Source organism: Eucalyptus grandis, chromosome 2 (assembly GCF_016545825.1).
Source record: "Eucalyptus grandis isolate ANBG69807.140 chromosome 2, ASM1654582v1, whole genome shotgun sequence".
NCBI classification, from domain to species: domain Eukaryota; kingdom Viridiplantae; phylum Streptophyta; class Magnoliopsida; order Myrtales; family Myrtaceae; genus Eucalyptus; species Eucalyptus grandis.
The window spans coordinates 13148938-13166826 of NC_052613.1; the positions used below are offsets into that span (position 1 = coordinate 13148938).

Consider the following 17889-nt stretch of genomic DNA (forward strand, 5'->3'; position numbering starts at 1 on the left):
CATAGGGGTGTCAAAGTCTATTAATGAGAAGGGATACTATCGAGCAAGAAGTTAAATGAGGTTGGGGATAGCAGCAAGATCAGAATTAGAGAGGATAGATGACTGATGTCAGGCAAGATAGGTGGTCTAGCAAATAAAAATAATCCTCGTTTGGTGTCAAAATTAATCAATCAAACTGAACGGGAATGGAATTCTCAACTACTACAGGAGACTTTCGATGAAAGAATTGCTAAAGAAATCACAACTATGCTTTTAAGCCTAACACCTAGGCTAGACAAGATGATATGGACAACAAACCATTCAGGCACCTACATGGAAAAGAGCAGGTATAACAAGCTTCGAGACTCCAAAAGAATCCAAATGGCAAATTAACCATCCTCATCATAATAGCCTCCTGAAAAACTATGTGCAGAAATCTGGAAAACTCATAACCTCCCCGAAGGTCAAATTTTTCATATGGAGTACATGTAACAACGCTTTACCTACAAAAGAAAACCTACACAAAGAGAAAGATTTTTTCATATGTAGTACATTTAACAACACTTTACCTACAAAAGAAAACCTACACAAGAGAAAGATTTTACTTGAACAAGAATGTCCTCTCTGCGGCCAAGGTCCACATTTTATTCACTGTCCCTGGACAAAGGCGGTATGGTCGAATCAGAGAATTGCAGCCAACACTTCTCCAAAAATCAGCAATCAAATGAATAAATGGATATGGAAGAATCTCACCATAAAGGGAAGCCTACAAGCCAAAGCCGAGTTCGCGGAAGCTATTTGGAGAATATGGAAGGCTCAGAACAGTCAGGTCTTCAAAGGAAAAAAAATCCCAACGCGAGCTTAATAACCAAGGAATCCATACTCTCGACACAACTACAATTGGAACAGGGGAAGAATAACACTTACCAAGCAGATGAAGATCCCTCGGCAGATGTGCAAACGAGTGGACTTTCTTCAGTAGCAAAATCAGCAAGCCCACCAAGCGACTTTCTCTACAAGATCTCAGTGAATAGCGCATGGACCAGCTTGGAACTTGAGGGATCAGCAGCGAGGGTGAGCAAAGATAGAGAGGGAGTCCTCCTCGACGGATTTGCAAAACGGATTTCCACCCCTTCCGTGCTCGTGGCCGAAACCCCAGTGATCCGCAAGGCACTGAACTGGCGGAAAGAAAACAGAGCCGCATGAAGTGAACGAGCTAAAGGAAGTCTTCCACATGATCTGCGCATGCACGGTCAAAGTGAAGTGAGCACGCTCTTAACGTCCAACAGCTTGTCAGCTGTAGAATGTATATGGGGCCAGGCTGAAGCACTATGGGCCGCGCGTTCTGTCATCCAAGGCTGCAGGGACTTGCTGAGCCAGCTTAAAGAAATTCATCTGTGTTTTGAACCAAGAGACTATAACCAAGCCGCGAATTGGGTCGCTAAGACACATTGAACCGACTCGCTCCTAACAAATTGGATTTTAAATCCCCATCATCCTCTTTGGTTAATTTTATGTTTGGACATCAAATCTTTTGTAACCCATCAGTCTCAAGCTAGTAATGAAATATCATTAATTTTGGACCCCCAAAAAAAAAAAGTCAACATACTATCAGCCTTCTTTCAAATATTTAAAAATGAAAAAAAAAATCAAGAACATCATCACGAGGACATATGAAAGCAATACAGTCATATATGTCCCCTTTGGTGAGAGACTTTGTAAGATCAAAATTTATGCAATTCAAAACAAAACCAATCTAGCTAGCCCTAATAAGCCAACAAAGCACAAATGAAGGTCCTAAGCTGGAATTGTCAAGGGTTGGGTACTCCCTTGACAATTCGGCACCTTAGAGCCCTAATAGCTCATGAAAAGCCAGCTTGGTTGTCCTTATGGAAACCAAAAACAGAGAAAACATGGTTCACCGAGTAAGAAAAAGCTTAGGTTTTAAGCATTATATTATTATAAATCCAATTTAAATAGCGGGAGGATTTGCTGTTAGGTGGGGCGATGAAGTTGAAGTGGAATTGAAAGGAAGCTCCAAGAAACTCATCGATATTATTTGCAAAGTCCTTAGTAGTCAACAATCAATGAGGATATCTTTCCTACATGCTTCCATCATATTTTAGGAGAGGCTAAGCTTATGGCAACCTTTGCGTTCAATCAATTACTCTAACAATCTTCCTTGGCTTTGCATAGGAGATTTTAATGAAGTGCTATATCAATAGGAGAAGGTTGGCCGAAGGGAGGTGGCTAGATATAGAATGGCGGCATTTCATGAATTTTTGGACTTTTGTTCCTTAATGGATATGGTAAGTAAGGGTGCACATATACATGGACCAACAATAGAGAATCAAGCGAGCTAGTGAAGAAACGGCTTTGACATGGCCCTATGTAATCCAGCATGGAGAGTTCAATTTCGGAATGCAAAAGTCTTTGTATTACCCGCGATTGGCTCGGATCATTGCCCATTGATTTTAACCTTGGAGCCCAACACAATGAATAGAAGGAGAATGTTCAGGTTTGAGGCATTTTGGCTTGATGAATATGAATGCAAAGAAGTCATCCGAGAAGCTTAGGGAAAAGATAGAAGCAATCCTTTGAACATAGCAAGGAAATCAAGAAGGGTGGTTGCTAAGTTATGGAAGTGGAGCAGGAAAAGATTCAAAAATGCACCTCAACAAATTGAAAGTCTAAGAAAGAGACTCATGGAGCTGATGCATAGTGAAGATGCCGATTCCAACAAAGCGGAGTATAGAGAAATTGTGGAACTTATTGGTAGATTGTGGAGGCAAGAAGAAATGTATTGGTGCACGCGTTCTATGATTAATTGGCTGAAATGGGGCAACCACAACACAAAATTTTTTCATGCCACAACGGTCCTAAGAAGACAAAGAAATAGAATAACCATGCTCAGGCTCAAAGATAACACATGGGGGGTAGAGATCCTTCTATCCTTAAATATCATATAAGGGGCTTCTATCAATCGTTGTATACTTCGATGGGAAATATAAATTATCAGCCTATTTTAGATTAATGCAAGCAAAGGGTCAATGAAGAAATGAATGCGGAACTAATAAGGCCAGTGTCAAGGGAAGAAGTTAAACTTGCAGTCTTTCAAATGGGTGCCACAAAAGCTCTGGGACTAGATGGGCCAAATGGTTTATTTTATCAAAGCCAATGGCCATTGATCCACGAAGTTATATTCCAAATGGTCAACTCATTTTTCAGCCAAGGTATGTCCGACCCTGAGCAAAATCAAACTCACATCACACTCATCCCCAAAGTTACAAATCTTGAAGATATTACCCAATATTGGTCTATTAGTCTTTGCAATTTTAACTATAAGATTATAGCAAAAGTGATGGAAAATAGACTAAAACCTCTCCTCCCTAATATTGTTTCACAAGAATAAAGTGTCTTCATGAGTGACCGTCAAATTCAAGATAACATCTTCATAGTCCAAGAGGTTTTATATCAGCTGAGGGTTCAAAAAAGGAAGTAGAAGTTCTAGGCGGTCCTACTAGATATACAAAAGGCCTATGATAGAGTAGAATGAGATTTTTTGACCAAGCATATGCTGAAACTTGGTTTCTATGAAAAATGGGTCCTCCTAGTCAAAACATGTATCTCATTGGTCTCGTTTTGTGTAAGAGTTAATGGAGAACCCTCAGCCCCGTTCTACCCATCTCGAGGCATTAGACAATGAGACCCACTTTCCGCCTATCTTTTCATCATTATGGCAAATGCCCTATCCTCACTTATGCTGAAAGCCGTCGAAGACAAAACCATCCAGGGTATTCTTTTGAACCCTACCTGTTTCATACTATCACATCTCTTGTTTGCGGATGATGCCATCTTTTTCTTAAAGGGCTCAATTATGGAAGCTCAAAATCTGGCTAATCTTCCGAACCAATACTATTTTGCCATGGGTCAAGCTATAAATCTCAACAAGTCAGGTATTTTCTTTGGGAACGATTGCCCCTACAACTTAAAAGCAAATCTAACGGCTGAATTAAGAGTTCTTATAATGGAGAAAAACAAGGAAGTACCTAGGGATACCTTCTGATTGGGGCCAAACTAAAAAACAATTGTTCGCTTGGGTCCTAGCAAAGGTGGATAGCAAACTGGAGGGTTGGAAAGAAAAGTTGATATCAAAGACAGGGAAAGAGATTTTAATCAAAACGGTCATCCAAGCATTATCGAAATATGCCATGTCAATCTTTAAAATCCCCATATCCATTTGTAAAGTAATTGAGCAACGAATCTCAAATTCTAGTGGAAACAAAGTGTTGAAAAGAAGGGCATTCACTAAAAAAGTTGGAAAGTGCTGAAAACTTGGAAGGATTGTAGAGGACTTCGGTTCAGAGATCTTGCAGATTTTAACAGGGCTATGTTGGGGAAACAAGCCTAGGGGATGATCAATGCCACAGATGCCCTATGGAGTGAAATTTTGAGGAGCCTATACTTTCCCATAAATGACTTCTTGAATGCCAAAAAAGGCCATAATCCTTCTTGGGGATGGCAAAGCCTCCTAGTGGGTCAGGATGTTATTGAACCAGATATAAGATGGGAAATTGGTGATGGGAACAATGTCAGAATTAGAGAGGACACGTGGCTACCCTCGAGTAAGATATGAGACCCTCCAAATCAAAACGACGCTTAGTCTGTTGCTAAACTAATAGATTTTTCAGCAAGCAAATGGGATGAATAGAAACTTTAGGTATTGTTTGAGGATGGAGTAGTTATAGAAATTTTAGCTACTCCCCTTCACTTGAACCTAGGACATGACAAGTTGCTATGGACAGCAAACAATTCGGGAGAATATAAGGTAAAGAGTGAATACAACAGAGTCAGAAATTAGAATAATTGCCATCCACAAGCCCAATTATCTACATTATACCAGATCCCGAAAGCCTTATGGATTGAAATATGGAAGCTAAAAACATATCCCAAAATCAAATTTCTTATATAAAGCATATGTAACAATGCATTGCCTACCAAGGAGTATTTATTCAAGAGGATGATGGTACCTAAGCCTATTTGCGCAATATGCGGCCAACAACCGGAGACAGCGGAACGCCTCTTCCTACTGTGCAGTTGGACAAGAGACGTGTAGTTAGACCCGAGATTAGTAATAGACATCTCCCCAATGGAAATCACACGCATAGACAAATGGGTGTCGGATACTCTTACCTTAAATGCTGACTACTAGGAGAAAGCGTTTGTTGCTGAAGTACTGTGGCAAATTTGGAAGGCGAGGAAGAATGCTATGTCTTTCGAGCTCAACCTCCACAACCAAGATCGATCCTAGAGGAAGCTATCCTAAAATCTCGTCTTTACCAAAAATGGCACCTGCACGAAGAAGTCCCAAACATCAACAAACATTCACAACCCAAACCATGGACGCAAACGAAGAACCAGATCTGGAAAATAAACGTGGACAACTCTTGGTGTAGCTCGTCCATGATTGGATCGGTGGCCATAATCTGTAGAAACGAGCATGGCGTTCTCGTTGATGCTCTTGCGAAGCCGTTCCACGCTACTTCGACTCTAGTGACGAAAACCCTAGCCATGAGAGAGGGGCTACTCTGGTTGAGGAAGATGTTGGATGCACGAACCCCACGAATTGAGTTCAGTTCAGTTTCTGACTTGTACTTTCTCTTTGCCTCCGACAATTTAGTGGTTGTTGAAAGCATTATGGGATAGAGGGAAGCCCTATGGGCTACCAAGTCCCTCGTAAGCGATTGCACTTTTCTGTTGGGCCTTCATTCTCAAGCCTGACTTATCTTTAAGCTCAGAGATGCCAACCAAGTGGCTGATCGGGTAGCGAGGGCCCACCAAATTGGCTCCCTCCCACTGAGTTGGATTGATAATCCTCCCCATTCCTTTGGCTTAATCCTATGCTTAGATGTTGAATTTACTTATTATCCATTTTTTAGCAAGTAATGAAAGCTACTAATTTCGAAAAAAAAAAATGATCGAAGTTCACTCATGACGTTAATTAAACTAGTGACCTCATAAAAATACATGATTCTGGTGTTAAATTCTAGACTAATTATATGATTCACTAGTTTAAAAATTAAATGTGCACGCTAAAGAAAATCTGTCATTTTAATTTACGAAATTATGCAATTTTGGTCGGCCTTTCTTAATCATTCATCTCGATCCGGTTGGGCCGGCAATGCAACAGCCGGATCCGGTCCATCAGATTTTACAGACGAAACTCGGTCTCCGACGCGGCAAAACCTCATTGGCCAGATTCCAAAACTGACGTGGCCTCGCTGGAACATTATACATATACACGCCCGGACGCGCCCCTGTGGAAATTACCATTTCACCCCTGTCGCCGCCGCCGTCGACCGCCGCCGTCGCCGCCACGCGCCGCCGCATCGCCGCATCGCCGCCGCCGTTCCCGACCACCATGCGCGATCCGGGTCGCAGCCTCCTCGTCCCCGTCCTCCTCCTCCTCTCCCTCTACCCGCTCTCCCTCGCCGCCCGCCCCTTCTTCCTCATCCTCACCCAGGAGGACCTCAAGGAAGTCGCCGCCGCCCCCCCGGACGAGCTCCTCGACTCCGCCGACTGGGACGAGTTCGGCGACTCCGAGTCCCGGCCCGAGGAGGAGCTCGATCCCGGCTCCTGGCGCCCGATGTTCGAGTCCGGCGAGCCCCCCGCCGCCGGATCCGAGCCGGAGGAGCTCTACTACTCCGGCGTGTCGAAGATGATGGCCGCCGCCAGCTCCGGGGAGGGGCGGCTGATGGAGGAGGCCGTGTCGGAGTTCGAGGCCAGCGCCGCCGCGGGGTACGCGCACGCGCAGTCGGCGCTAGGGTTTCTCCACGGGACGGGGCAGATGAGGGACAGGAGCAAGGGCAAGGCGTTCCTGTACCACCATTTCGCTGCCGAGGGAGGGAATATGCAGTCGAAGATGGCGCTTGCTTACACTTATATGCGCCAAGATGTGAGTATTCAGCTCCGTTGTTAGAATTACATGTCATTATCACCCATCAGCAGATGATCCATCGTCAATGTAGATTCAGCATAGACTTTCATTTGCATTCGCTGTAGATGGTGTTACTAATTTGACGTTTACGGCTTATGGTAAGAGCAGATTACAAGTTGAATTTGATGTTTGGACAAGAAGTTTGTAAGCTTTCCTTTGTGATTCTCACCATGATCCCGTTTCTGTTATTTAGTAATCCTGGAACTTATGTTGGAGAATGAATTTGTTTATCCGTGTGTTGTGGGAAGAATTAAAGCAGTAGAATTGGTGGTTTTGAGATGGTTGTTATTTAACTCGATGAGCTGACCCTTATTGTAATGTGGTTACAGATGTATGAAAAAGCGGTCAAGCTGTATGCCGAGTTAGCAGAGGTAGCTGTAAATAGCTTTTTAATCACGAAGGATTCTCCCGTCATAGAACCGATTAGGATTCACAATGGAGCTGAGGAGAATAAAGAAGCTCTGAGGAAGTCCCGAGGTGAGGACGATGAGGACTTCCAGATATTGGAGTACCAGGCACAGAAGGGGAATGCAATTGCAATGTACAAAGTGGGGTTGTTCCATTATTTTGGGTTGAGAGGATTGAGGCGTGACCATACGAAAGCATTGTCATGGTTTCTAAAGGCTGTGGACAAGGGTGAGCCGAGGTCAATGGAACTTCTTGGGGAGATATATGCTAGGGGTGCTGGAGTTGAGAGGAACTATACAAAGGCTTTCGAGTGGCTAAAGCTTGCCTCCAGACAGCAGCTTTACTCGGCTTATAATGGAATGGGCTATCTATATGTCAAAGGTTACGGAGTGGAAAAGAAGAATTACACTAAGGTAAATGGGATTGATTGTTTTATAAGTGGATTCATGTTTATGCTTCCATTTTATATGAAAGTTGGATCTCAGTTACACTTTGTAAAGATGTCACTATTTGGAAATATTAGTTTTAATGCCTTGTCTCCCATGCCATGACACTGCTATGACTCTTCTTTTCCACAGCACATTGGATGTAGTCAAGGTCTTCTCATTAACTGAGTTTCTCTCTCTTGGATCACAACATTGTTTGTTATAATTAAATTTTCTTGGAACACACACTTGGATGAATTCCTGATTCGAGGCCTCTAACCTTTGACGTTATGAACTTCCCATATGCCCGTTTTTATGTTTCCTTTAAATTTGTCCTTCCTCCGGCAATTGCTCTCTGATTCTTGAGTTAGCTACGTTACGATAATTTTAGCAGGTGCCAAGCAAATTTTTGTATGTCATCACTAGAATAAGTACTGTGAGATTTACTATTTATTCGATGACAACAATATTTCGTGATTTTCTTCTTCTTATTAACTTGTGAAATCCTTGTTCCTGTGACTTCATTTTCTTTTCCCTAGGCTTGTTCATTTAGTGCATTTGATTCGATTTGGCAAATGAGTCATCGCTTCATAAAGAACCAACTTCTGAGCACTAGGTTTTTCCTGTGTATGTTCACAGTCCTATCATAAATGGTAGTGATGAGATCAATTACGTAGTATTTGCCCCAGACTTATTGTAGTTCATTGCAGGCAAAGGAGTACTTTGAGAAAGCTGCTAACAACGAAGAGGCTGGTGGGTACTATAACCTGGGGGTGATGTATCTTAAAGGCATTGGGGTGAAAAGAGATGTGAAGCTGGCGTGCAAGTACTTCATATCAGCTGCCAATGCAGGCCAACCAAAGGCATTCTACCAGCTAGCAAAAATGTTCCATACAGGTGTCGGGCTCAAGAAAAATCTTGCCACGGTAAAGCCAAACTACTTTCATTTGTGTGTTTGCAACTGTCTTTCCATACATCATGCATTGATATGTATGTAATGTGTGTATCTTGTAAAATTGGTGGATATGCATGCATGTGTATCCTATCTTCACATTTTGCTTAGTAACCCATGAAGATTGTGATGCCATACTAATCTTGTATTTATGTAAGGTAATATATATTGGGCTGAACAGCTGTAAGCTTAATATTTTTTTCAGGCTACTGCATTGTATAAGCTAGTTGCAGAGAGGGGACCATGGGGCTCTTTGTCAAGATGGGCCCTTGAATCATATTTAAAAGGCGATGTGGGCAAGGCATTCCTCTTGTACTCAAGGATGGCTGAGTTGGGCTATGAGGTGGCACAAAGTAATGCTGCATGGATTCTTGACAAGTTTGGTGAGCGCAGCATGTGCATGGGGGAAGCAGGGTTTTGCACAGATGCAGAACGACACCAACGATCACATTATTTATGGTGGCAAGCTTCTGAGCAAGGAAATGAGCATGCTGCTTTGCTGATCGGAGATGCATACTATTATGGACGGGTATGTATTTTCAATGGATTGAATATTGGAAAGGAAAAATAAATAAATTTGTCTTTGTGGACTCTCTAGCCTCTCGATGGAGTACTTAAGGTCTACAGACTTGGATCTCACTTGAGTTGCCTCAGCTCCAATTGAGCCTAATCTTTTGTGTCTTCTCTTAGGGTACTGAAAGAGATTATGAACGTGCAGCAGAGGCTTACATGCATGCGAAATCCCAAGCTAATGCACAAGCTTTGTTCAATCTTGGTTATATGCATGAACATGGCCAGGGTCTTCCTTTTGATCTTCATTTAGCAAAACGCTATTATGATCAAGCCCTTGAGATTGAACCTGCTGCAAAACTGCCCGTTACACTGGCCCTTGCAAGCTTATGGATACGGAAGAACTACGCAAACGGCTTCCTGGTTCTCTCTCTCTCTCTCTCTCTCTCTCTCTCTCTCTGTGCCTGTGTTGTTTTTCTTTAATTCAGAAAATATGGGTAGGGAAGAGTTAATACTACTTCAAGGAGGATTTGTTGCATCCATGTTTGGCCCATCATTTTTATGTTCCACATGTTCCATATCCATAGATGGATTTGAAGAATTGCATCTACGCAAGTTCATACTTCATTTTCTGGTTTCTTCCCTAGTTTTTCCAGAGCCACTAAATTAGCAAGCTTTAACTCTGGATTTCATGGGAAAGTGACGAGGAAGACTTAAATCACCCCTTTGATTAACTCCATAAAATTGTTGGGTACGCAATAATATCTATTGAACTAGTATGTGCTGATAGTTGGTTATGGAGACAGAGCTAGCTTACTATTTAATGTTCCTCTTGTTCCGAGCATCTAAGTCTGAATGATTCATATAGTGGTTGGTTTTCTTTACAGGTCAATATGATTGATTCACTGCCTGAGGCTTATCCGAAGGTGGAAGCATGGGTAGAAGACGTGATTTTGGAAGAAGGGAATGCCACAATACTCACGCTCTTTGTCTGTCTCCTCACCGTCTTATATCTCCGTGAGCGGCAGCGCAGGCAGGCCCCTGCAGTTGTTGGTGAGGTTGGAGGGCAACAGCAACCAATTGAACCTGTTGTTCCTGGAATCAATTAATTGCTGCTGTCACGTCCATTTCCTGTACCCATGAGGTTCACATTAGCTCTCAAGGTGGCAACATGTGGGGTTTTCGATCATGTTTGTATAGCTGATTGTTTTCCTTTTTGTTCATTTGATGGTATCAAATTTTTGTTTACTGAACACTGTAACATAGAGAGAGTAGGTAGGAAGAGGAAACTTACGAATAAGAGTTTATCTTTTCTTCTTCATGATTGACACAAATGTATTCTTAAATAGTATACTTTCAATGCCAATTTCAGCAGTACGAGACAGAAAAGGTCCGTCAGTGTCTGCTATTTTTCAGGGTAATAATAATAATTAGGGTAAGTGCTTCTGTTCACCCTTGTACTTTGAAACATAAAACTGCAGGCGATTGCAGATTCTGAAAATATGGACATCACGACCTGCTTCAATTTCAAACTATGTATTTGTCTTTCCAAAAAGACGAATTTTCTCAATCTCAAGTCTTTTGTCTTCCTACTCTCAGGTGAGCTCTCTCTTTTGCATTGTCGGAAAGCATGTGTACAATCTTTCTCATCTCGCAACCACAGCAACCCAATAAATAGAAAGACTGTTAAGCCAGTGTTGTAGGATTTTAAACCAATTCGTTGGTAAAAGCACAAGCACAAGATGCTTGAGATGCATTCAGAAATCCAATAGTTACTACCATTGCCTCAACAGTGAAGCCTCGACTAAGAGATGAAAGTTGATCCCAAAAGGTTGAAAGAAAGGGGAATAAAACCCAAAAAGAGCATCTCTTACAGACCCTGCTAACCCTATTTATTAAGGGGTTCAGATATTTACTTCTTTACATCTTTACATCTTTACTATACCGTACAATATACTGAATAAGATCGAGCCTTAACCCACCAGCTTGGTGTCAAAAATTCGATACCGACGGCTTCCCCAAACATCACTTTCGTTAAGGTAGTAAGATTTGAGACAGCAAAAGACCCAGGGTGGGTTTCTGTCTGTATACTCAGTTCCCTTGCTGTCGTCATCTTCATTTAATCCGAGTAGCTTGTTCATCCTCCTCTTCAAAACACAAGTAGAAGGATGACCATCAAAAAAGTTTTCCTACAACAGGACGACAAGAAAATGGTTTCAAGTTCCATACACCGAGAGTTTTAACCAATTCATAGAACAAGATCAGGTAGCCTAAGCTAAGAATATGACAGGTCATTGGGCAAAGAAGAAAATTCCATAACAGCAAAGACCAAGGTTATAAGCAATTCCAGCATAGGAGTCTATTAACATATACCTACCTCACCTTTATAGAAAACTTTTAGTTTACCAAGAAGGATTGGTCTCTCATCCAGTGGAGATACTAAACATATAAAAGACTCTTGCTTTGAAAGGTGTCATGCTATTGGGGTCAGAGTTATAGACCTAGCTTGCTAAAGGAGAAAAGACCAAAAAGAAGGTAGCAGGAAATGCTCTGAGATGTCACCAGCAATATTAACCTATTAAAAAAAAAAAATGCAATCCTGGTGGAAATTTATTGTACTCTCCCTCAGTTAACTTTTTCCTTTTTCCAGTCAAGCTCTCTGCACAAAGGACTTTGACTTGACTAAAGATAATGAGGCCTACTTGCGAAGATAAAACCCTTAATTTTCTTCTTGGGCTAGTCAGGGAAACTTTCACATGCAGAAACGAAAGCAATAATCAAAATAGATGGCTACCAAAGAAATTCTGTTTCACTTCAAAATCATACCCCATCTTCAGCATACAGAAATGCATGTACTCGAGCAGTTGGATCTTCAATAGTCAGCCTAACCCTATATGTCCCAGCAGGAGAAAGGAAGTTCTCAGCTTCACATGGAAATGCTGCCACAACTCGTATCACACACTTAAACTTGGCAGTAACCTGGAAAGATAAATTTCTGCTTAGGAGTAAGCACGCACCTTTTATAATATGAGTTTACATTTTCCACACAACAATAAGTCTCAAGCAGCTCTTCAAAGTGAGGCATAAACTCCAAGTCCCATGCTAAAACCGTGCAGAAATTAACAACATGGAACTTGATCTAGATCTTTTTGCTCATCCATACTAGATGATCTAGATAATCAGCAATTGGGGATTCAAGTGCAAGGATTTTTTTTTTTCAAATTGATCTGTGATAAGTGAGATGAGAAAGTGAAGTGTTTCCATAAGAAGCTATTGATTAATATGTCAAAACACAGGAAAATTGCTGCATTGATATCTACATCCTTCTGAAAAAACAATTTAGCAAGATGACTTTAGGCAGCACCATAGGAGGACAAAATTAATCAATGGGTGAGGCCATGCATAGAAGCAAGCATCTCCTTATGTAGAATATGATCAATGATAAAAGGGAAAAATCAATAGAATAAATCCTCAACAGTTCTTCAATTAAACCTCCAACTTCTAACTCATGAGTTTGACTTGTCTACACAGCGTTTGCAGTGACTAAAGCAGTTAGGTGTCACCTCAGAGCGACTTAAAAGATTCTACGCAGCTTTCAAAGAATTGAATCTTCAACAAGCAACTTAGTTCTTCACAAGGATAGAACTTATAGAACTGCATAATTTACCTTGGGATAGGTGAGAACATCCCTTAATGTAACAGGCGGCACGTGATCATGCTCAACCTCTGATAGAGTAAAATTCATCAAGATTATGGATGAACAGACTTCATAATTACAGGAGCTGTAAAGTAAAAAATGGAAATTCCTGATTCAGACGAACATCAGGAATTTAAGTTCATGAATCAATCAAACAGAAAGCAACCTGCATTAAGTAAAAATAAATGAGTTCTACACATCTTTGCTGAAATGATGACTCCGCAATCTTCTATAGCATCAATACCACCATTTACTAAAGTAAATAGATACTTTTTGCTTAGGGAAAAGACAGGGCCCTGCTTTGTTTGACTTTAAGTCATTAACTTTGGGATCATTAAAAGCTAAAACATGGGCATCTCTGTAAATTTGAGGTTTTTAACAATTTAGATCTGATTCACTATCTTAAAAAAAACAGGTGAAAGTTAAAAGCAAAAGCCTCACCAAACACCCACAAAAATCTCTTTTTTTGTCCAGGCCATAACGGAAAAGACAAGTTAATTGATGATTATATAATTGCAGACACGTTGAAACCAGTGTAGTAGAATTCTTCATCCAAGTACAAAAGCAGCTGCAGCACACCAGCAGAGGGCTAGACAGTATATCATGGGAGAACAATCTTTCTATGGATGTCAAATGGTGTATGCCTGTAATCCTAAAATGGAGTCGTAGTCACAGTAGGCCACAAAAAAGAGATCAAACCTGTAACTGTTGATGGTGAAGGAAAGCAAGACCATGGCATGCGACCCCATTTCTCTGACAATCGTTCTTCATAACACCTGAATTATCGAAGGTAATTGAGGAGTTAACCTAAAATCGGCCAAAAGAAAACCTTTAAATTGCCATTTTCTGTGTTGACCTTTGGCACCCCAACACATAGCGGTACTCCTTAGGCACATAACGAAGTTTTGTGAAGGGCATCAAGACACCACGCCAAAGCCCTGCATGGACTTCGCAGATGATGTTGAGAAAGTTTAACCACATGCCAGTCTTTAAGAAACCAAGACCAAGATTCTTGTTGCCTTCACCCAACACCACCATCAAGACACTCCCAACAGAGGGAAAGGTACAGAGCTCGTCTCTAGGCAGTGGCTCTTTTTCCAATTGCAAAGGAAGTGGATTGTCCATCTCATCAGTCATCCTGTGTTTCGCAAAGGACGTAAATGACTCTGGTCCGAAAGCACCAAAAGAATAAATATCTTGTGAGTGATTCAAACATCTTTTAATGCCATTAAAAATCCGCAAATTTGCCCAATTATGTGCAAAGCGAATGCCTTGAAACTAGATCGCCAAGGCATACTGGTTTACTTTATTTCTTTATCAGTAATTATGAGTATATTAGTTAAAGAAACTGTTCATATACATCATTAAATATACATGATGTGCATTTTACTTTTTTTTTAAATTATGGCCAGAAGGTTAAAAAACCTGCCTGGCACTTTTATCTTTTTATATAGAAAGTGAACCAAAATGCACACTTACGTCCCTACCTGAGAGCTATCATTATTCGATTCAGCCTCATTGCCAATAATCAAAACATTCACTTTGTTTATTTCATGGCCAAGTTTTATGACAATCATATTTCTCAAATTCATTGGACGCGTTGTAAAATACTATATGGCCAATAATGGCGGACAGGAAGGGAACAATGTCCAACATTACAGCTTATAGTCGATCTTCAACAAAATGACAGACAAACCACAACAGTCTACAAGGGAAAAGCATCCCACTATGAATGTTCCTCAGGGCACTTGACTATCCTATAACCCCACCCAACTACTAAGTCCAAGGTGTTTTACAAATTTTGAAAATTCAACTTTCACTAACAATTAAAAGAAGAAAAAAATGAACAAAGTTGACTCACTTCGTCTGAATTTTTTTACTGGGGGCATCAGTTCCATCCCAAACATAGATAACCCACTCCTTTTCTGCAACCTCGTGTATGCGAAGAATCTGAGGAAGCAACAGATAGATAGCATGACCATCTTGAAATCACAGTATAATGACAAATCCCTGAAAGTTCCCAAGAAGCTACGAAAGTGACTCAAAATTACTGTAACTGACATTTTAAACATATTAAATGCTGATAATGACAACAAAATGAGGACATGTTGATTACCTTCAAAATAAGACTTAGGCGTTGACCTTCCTTGATCTCTCTTAAAAATTGGAAATCATTCGGATCTACAAAGCACATGTAGAATTGGAATAACTTCTCTTAGGATAACCAGCAAAGAATAAGTTCAACATTGCCAAAAGTATAGGGTACTATTAGCATGCTCACCAAACAAAAGAAGTAATGGATCCTTTTACAAAAACTGACAATGACTGAGCCTTAACATACTATCTAGCTAAATTGAATTTATTTACACCATTGCACGTGATTTTGTATCACACTTGTCATAAGATCTACAAAATTTAAATTTTTATAACTGTCCGTTGCCTCTTCCATCTGCTTCATGTCCCATGTGAATGTGAAATGCAACAAAAAGTCTTCAGATAGTTCTCAAAGACACATTGAACTATCCCTGTGGCTGAGAGCCCTCACAGCCCAGGCACAACAACGCAATTATCAGGGGTGCACTCTACCAAAACCAGCATTCTTAAGACCAAAGAGTTGGTACCAATCAAAAAGACAGTTGTCGCTACTGGACGACGAAATGGATTTTGATTTGCTCTGGAGTAGAACCACTTAGAATACTCTAAAAAATGCTTTCAGCAATACAAAGTCTTTGTTTGATGAGATTGACACTTGACTACAGGACTTCCAATGCATCCTTAGAATGATTGCATCAAGGGGGGAAAGAGAAGTGAATGATGTAGAGCTTCTTACATGCAGAATTCTGTTGTCAACAAATGAAGAATCTTTTACCTAAAAATTTCAATTTTTTGAGATATTTTAAATAATGTACTATAACCAATTTGACAAAATCTTCCATCCCAATCTTGAAAGAAATCTTTTAAACCATTCACACCACCATGTGAAAGCTGTACATCAACTTCAGGAAAATTGCCAAATTCTGCTCTCCACATTTGTCTGAATATTTATATAAACACAGTTGAAACATGAATTATTCTCACCTTCTCTCTGTCCTTGAGCAGAATTTCCCGTGTTTAGCATACCAAAGAGAAAAACACTATTGTAAACACAAAATAACAAGCCAAGATACATAGCCTTAAGGGAGGTTACCTGTATTGAGCTGAAAACCAGTCAACCACTTTCTAAGGTCTGCTATGAACTTCTTGTCCAGTTCTCTGGTTCGAAATCTTGCAGAAACTTGATAAGGACTGAAGTCTCCACTACTTATGCCCTCATATAAAGCAAATGAAGAGAATTTCTTATTGAAGAAAGCATATACTTCGCGTTCATGTGTTTTCATCTGCAGAAATGAAAGGAAGGTATCGTGCTCTTTAAAATGGTGTAAAGAATTTCGGCATAACCACTTTAACTCAACCTCAAAGACCCAGTGTATGTCATGGATGGGGAGCTCAAAACACTGTCTCAGACTTGCAGAAGGAACATACTTCTAGACTCGATATATAAGTTAACTCCCTAATTATTTCAAGTACAATACATAGCATTTGAAGCAAGTAACTGCAGGAAATACCACGACATGAGAGAGCAGGATTATATCTCCTGGTGAGGCAACTACAGGAAGCTTCTCTACGCTTTCAGCGAAGAAGTTGACTGAAATTCCAGGATCCGAATAGGACTCATCAGCTATTTTTAGCGAGATAAAGAAATCTGCAATGAAATATGAATACATCCGATAAAAACGCCTGGAAAAATACAGAAAGCTCCAATGAAAATACAGAAGTAAGTTTCCATTGATAAAATCATCACATTGATCAGGATGCACGGACAAGAAACTAATAAAACAAAACAAGAACTCCATTACGTGTAATGTACAGTTCGAAAGAGTCTCGGTGCCGCCATCGCCTCATCATTGTTGAGCACAATGCACCATTTGAATTAAAAAGCCAAACATCACACTTGCAAGCCGATCGGAATTTGGAGAAAAAGAACGTCGGGCGCACCCTCACCACACGGAACGAGACAAATCACCTCGTTTCCATATCCGGGAGTACGTAAATTTTAATTGCTGCAACACATCATCAAAGACCATCTTTCCAAAATGCTAAATTTAGAGCAACGAAGGAAGCCCCATTCCATATCGAACCGAATCGAGGTCGTAACCATCAAAACAACCTTTACAGCATTACCCAAGCATAGATTCAGAAGGCGAGCGAAGGACCAAAAAAAAAAAAAAAAAAAAAAAACTGGCTCAGACGACAACCTTTTATGAGATTTTTCATCAAACTACTACCCGACCTCGCGGTAGCAGCCGTAAGTCCGGCCTTTTTTGTCATCATTGCCAGCACAAGAGGCAAAAAAAAAAAAGGAAAAAAAAAGGCAAACCTTTTCTCTCTCTCTCTAGAAACTGCAAAGCAGGAAGAGAAGGGTAGAGAGAGAGAGGGAGAGAGATGTTACCGGTGCCTTTGCTCTTCTTGGGGAGGCCGAGCTCGAGGACGACGCCGACCAAGTTCACTCTTTGGTTGAGGCAGGAGACGGCGTCACTCAGCTTCAGGAACTTATAGTCGTCTCTCTCCTCCATCTCTCTCTCTCTCTCTCTCTGCTACTGCAACTCCCGCTGGGATAAAACCCTAATGGGGTTTGGCGCACAAAGTTCGTCTTTTTGAATTTGGGGGAGGAGGATGCTTAGCTAGGGTTTCTGTTTTCGGTTTTTATTTTTTTTATTTTTTTAAATACGCTGGAATGAATTATCCAGCATGAGACTGATTAGTATTTATTTGATGGTATGAAGAATCATTTTGTGTTGATGTGATAAGTTCACCCATACAATTTATGCATAAAAATTGGTTCTTTTTTATCAGGTTCATAGACCTTAACATTATTTTCATA

The 17889-nt window shown here is 40.7% G+C and overlaps 2 protein-coding genes and 1 non-coding gene across 4 annotated transcripts; 1 reads left to right on the top strand and 2 right to left on the bottom strand.

The window, feature by feature from the left end:
* The first annotated feature begins 6284 nt into the window (after nucleotides 1–6284).
* LOC104423517 (ERAD-associated E3 ubiquitin-protein ligase component HRD3A) lies at nucleotides 6285–10679 on the top strand. The gene is made up of 6 exons (XM_010036001.3): nucleotides 6285–6934; nucleotides 7306–7797; nucleotides 8520–8735; nucleotides 8967–9290; nucleotides 9452–9694; nucleotides 10159–10679. Exons 1-6 carry the CDS (start codon nucleotides 6401–6403, stop codon nucleotides 10378–10380), a joined length of 2031 nt encoding a protein of 676 aa, XP_010034303.2. The 5' UTR covers nucleotides 6285–6400; the 3' UTR covers nucleotides 10381–10679.
* Nucleotides 10680–10991: 312 nt separating this feature from the next.
* On the bottom strand, nucleotides 10992–17679 carry LOC104423501 (protection of telomeres protein 1b). 2 transcript variants are annotated; one of them, XM_010035990.3, is made up of 10 exons: nucleotides 17458–17679; nucleotides 16574–16710; nucleotides 16156–16345; nucleotides 15085–15149; nucleotides 14830–14918; nucleotides 13825–14106; nucleotides 13668–13744; nucleotides 12939–12997; nucleotides 12098–12250; nucleotides 10992–11460 (listed from the first exon to the last, which is right to left on the bottom strand). In XM_010035990.3, the coding sequence occupies exons 1-10, from the start codon at nucleotides 17579–17581 to the stop codon at nucleotides 11245–11247; spliced, it is 1392 nt and encodes a 463-aa protein (XP_010034292.2). In that variant the 5' UTR covers nucleotides 17582–17679; the 3' UTR covers nucleotides 10992–11244. The 2 variants fall into 2 exon arrangements, with proteins under 2 accessions (XP_010034292.2, XP_039162197.1); XM_039306263.1 differs by having other exon boundaries at nucleotides 16574–16745; nucleotides 17458–17567.
* On the bottom strand, nucleotides 17247–17344 carry LOC120290995. The gene has a single exon (XR_005548805.1). It is a non-coding gene; the product is annotated as a small nucleolar RNA snoR113 (small nucleolar RNA).
* Nucleotides 17680–17889: the final 210 nt, after the last annotated feature.

Bases quoted from the DNA above. Each gene is read 5' to 3' on its own strand.
- LOC104423517 (XM_010036001.3), top strand. From the start codon at position 6,401: ATGCGCGATCCGGGTCGCAGCCTCCTCGTCCCCGTCCTCCTCCTCCTC. The intron at 8,736-8,966 runs GTAAAGCCAAAC...TATTTTTTTCAG, and splicing joins TCAAGAAAAATCTTGCCACG to GCTACTGCATTGTATAAGCT. The intron at 9,291-9,451 runs GTATGTATTTTC...GTCTTCTCTTAG, and splicing joins ATGCATACTATTATGGACGG to GGTACTGAAAGAGATTATGA.
- LOC104423501 (XM_010035990.3), bottom strand. From the start codon at position 17,581: ATGGAGGAGAGAGACGACTATAAGTTCCTGAAGCTGAGTGACGCCGTC. The intron at 16,346-16,573 runs GTATTTCCTGCA...TCATTTCTGCAG, and splicing joins TCCTGCTCTCTCATGTCGTG to ATGAAAACACATGAACGCGA. The intron at 12,251-12,938 runs GTAAATTATGCA...TTATCTTTCCAG, and splicing joins ATGTTCTCACCTATCCCAAG to GTTACTGCCAAGTTTAAGTG.